The sequence below is a fragment of the Bolinopsis microptera genome, chromosome 6 (genome assembly GCF_026151205.1).
Source record: "Bolinopsis microptera isolate Bmic1 chromosome 6, MBARI_Bmic_1.0, whole genome shotgun sequence".
NCBI lineage: Eukaryota > Metazoa > Ctenophora > Tentaculata > Lobata > Bolinopsidae > Bolinopsis > Bolinopsis microptera.
In genome coordinates this window covers 19,770,819-19,773,478 of record NC_087077.1, presented here as the reverse complement: position 1 = coordinate 19,773,478, position 2,660 = coordinate 19,770,819, and the positions used below count along the sequence as shown (strand labels likewise).

Genomic DNA, 2,660 nt, shown 5'->3' with positions numbered 1-2,660 from the left:
CTTATATCAAGAGACTATTATTCCTCCATGTCACTTAACATCCCTTTGATAAATAGCTTGTATTACTGAAAGTCACTTGATTTTATAATCAAGTTACTTTTATTAAGTACCTTGTATTCTTCAAAGTCACTTAATATCATGATCAAGTTGTACTCTTCATATTAATTATTCGATAGAAGGGATTGTTCGCTCATTTCACTCAGAGATAATAGTCACTCCCACCAGAATGGTAGGAAATTATGCACATAATGTGCTCAGAAAGTAAATGTAGTATGTCATGAGTGAACAGTCCCTTAGATTCATCATATATCCAAATAATGTGATCATATCAAGCTACTAAGATGGACGACAACATTGTGCCTTTTCATCTGAGCAACTTAACATCATCAACTAACACTTTATAACTCAACTCTATATCGAGTATCAAACTTTAAATAATATTCTTCTTTCCGTGTTTTACAGGTCTTCTTCTTGGCGTCAATATCAGGGGTCGTTTATCTTCTCTTCGGTTTACATTTCTTCTATCTTCATCTGCATACAGTTGGTGTTTGAGAGGTGCGTGTGAAGCAGACTTTCACAATTGTGGGGTTCGTGTTGTGGCACTTCTCTTTTTTCAGCGAGCTAGTTTAGGGCAGGTTGAGGTTTACACTTTACAACGTATAACTACGTAGGTTACGACATTACCCTTGACATTTTTTAAGCCTTTTGTGCAGTTTCTCTTTTTCCGAAGTTAGCTCCTGATTCTCCTCGATGAGATACTGATTCTCCGTGGTCATGTCATCGATCAAGAATTTGTACTCCTCCTGCATAAGACAAAATCCGGCCTGTGCTTCGGTGAGTTGTTTGTTGAGGCTGTCATTGTCCGCGGACAGTTCCTCCTTGTCCATGGTTAGATTCTTCACCACGTATTTATAGCCGGCACAGTTAGACTCTAAAGAGGCGAAATTGTTTTTGAGTTCAGTATTGTCCCCGGAAAGCTTTATATTTTCAACGGTTAGGTTCTCAACCATATCTTTATAGCCGGCCTCCATGGCACAAAAACCAGACCGTTCCTCGAAAAGTTGTTTGTTGAGGTTTTCAGTTTCCGCGGACAGTTTTTCATTTGCCATGGTTAGGTTCTGGACCACATCTTTGTAGCCAACCTCCAATTCCATGGCACAAAAACCAGACCGTTCCTCGACAAGTTGTTTGTTGAGGTTTTCAGTTTCCGCGGACAGTTTTTCCTTTGCCATGGTTAGATTCTGAACCATATTTTGGTAGTTGACACAGTAGGTCTCAAAAGCGACGAGTTTGTTGTTGAGTCCTTTATTGTCCCCGGACAGCTTTATCTTTTCAACGGTTAGGTTCTGAACCATATCTTTGTAGTCGAGAATTTGTTCTTTCAGGTTTTCATTTTCGGTGGTTATGTTCTGGAACACTTTTGCGTTGTGATCCTCGGTTTCACAAAGTTCAGACTGCATCTCGAGAAGGCCGTCTTTAAATTTCTTATTCAAATCACGCAGCACTGTAATATCTTTTTCGTATGCTTGGTTGGTTTCTGAAGTAACGCGGCTAGGTAACAAAACTGAGCAACAATAAACAAATAAATTTCACCAACCTTGTGTACATTTTGTAAAATAATTAGCTGACCGAATATACTATTTATTTTTTGGTTGTTGATATGTGATAAGTTTTCGATAATATTTAAAATAATGTTTAAAATTTGAAACTGCACTTCAAATGAAAACATGAGCAATAAAACTGTTAATCGAGGAAGGGACTTACTGAATAAACCATTAACTCGCTGAACCAAACGAAATCTATCCTGCTCAACTTCCTGCAGTCTCTCGTACAAGTCATGTTCCTGAGTTCTGGCGATGTAAATTTCCTCTTGTGAAAGTCGAAGATAGTATTTTAACTGTTCAACCTCTTCTTCTGCATTGCATAAGGAAATCATCATGTCAACTTCGCGTTCTACGTCATCAGTATTAATAAATTCAGGTTCAGGTTCAGGTTTGACTGGATTACACTGGTTCTAGTGAAGGAAATCAATATTAAACATTTAAACTACAGTAAGTACAGTATGCCATCTGCAAAGCAACAGCTCTCAAATATAAAACACGGCGGAGCTATTAAGGCCAACGTATGGGTACTGACTTTTGGCCCACCCTGTACATTAAATTTTATGTTGGTTTGTCCTTGCATTGTGCCTTGGAGTTAGATTTCAGATTTGTTTTTAAATTCGTTCGATAAAGTTGCTGCATATTAATCTCGGAATTTTTGTTTTGATTAATGATTAAAAATAAAAGACTCATTTTTAATTATAATTTTGAAGTTTTATAAAATTTAGATACATATTGCAAAGTCATTATATTTATATTAGCAATTAGTGTGCATACTAATTTTCAATTTTTTATAATACGTACGAAACATTTATAATTTAATTGCAATTACGGCCATAATTTTTTGTTTTTATCAACAAAACTTTTGCCCATTAAAATTAGTTTTATTGCTACAAAATATTTGATCAAAAACTATTAGTGTGAAAGTATATTAAAATTTTGGTTTTTATGTAACGAAATACATTTGAATTGTATTTCATACAATTACAAGCAAAGAAAGCTGCCATTGCCAACTAACGCGCGCCGCGCGATGTTTCATATAATTCTGTAGGTAGTGCG

General features: G+C 36.0%; 1 protein-coding gene across 1 annotated transcript; it reads right to left on the bottom strand.

Moving 5' to 3' along the window:
- Positions 1 to 680: 680 nt before the first annotated feature.
- LOC134817485 (centrosomal protein of 290 kDa-like) lies at positions 681 to 1,842 on the bottom strand. The gene is made up of 2 exons (XM_063826625.1): positions 1,765 to 1,842; positions 681 to 1,537 (listed from the first exon to the last, which is right to left on the bottom strand). The coding sequence occupies exon 2, from the start codon at positions 1,458 to 1,460 to the stop codon at positions 681 to 683; it is 780 nt and encodes a 259-aa protein (XP_063682695.1). The 5' UTR covers positions 1,461 to 1,537; positions 1,765 to 1,842.
- Between the last annotated feature and the right edge of the window lie 818 nt (positions 1,843 to 2,660).

What these genes read in the sequence shown, in the direction of transcription:
- LOC134817485 (XM_063826625.1), bottom strand. Translation starts at nt 1,460, where the DNA reads ATGCAGTCTGAACTTTGTGAAACCGAGGATCACAACGCAAAAGTGTTC.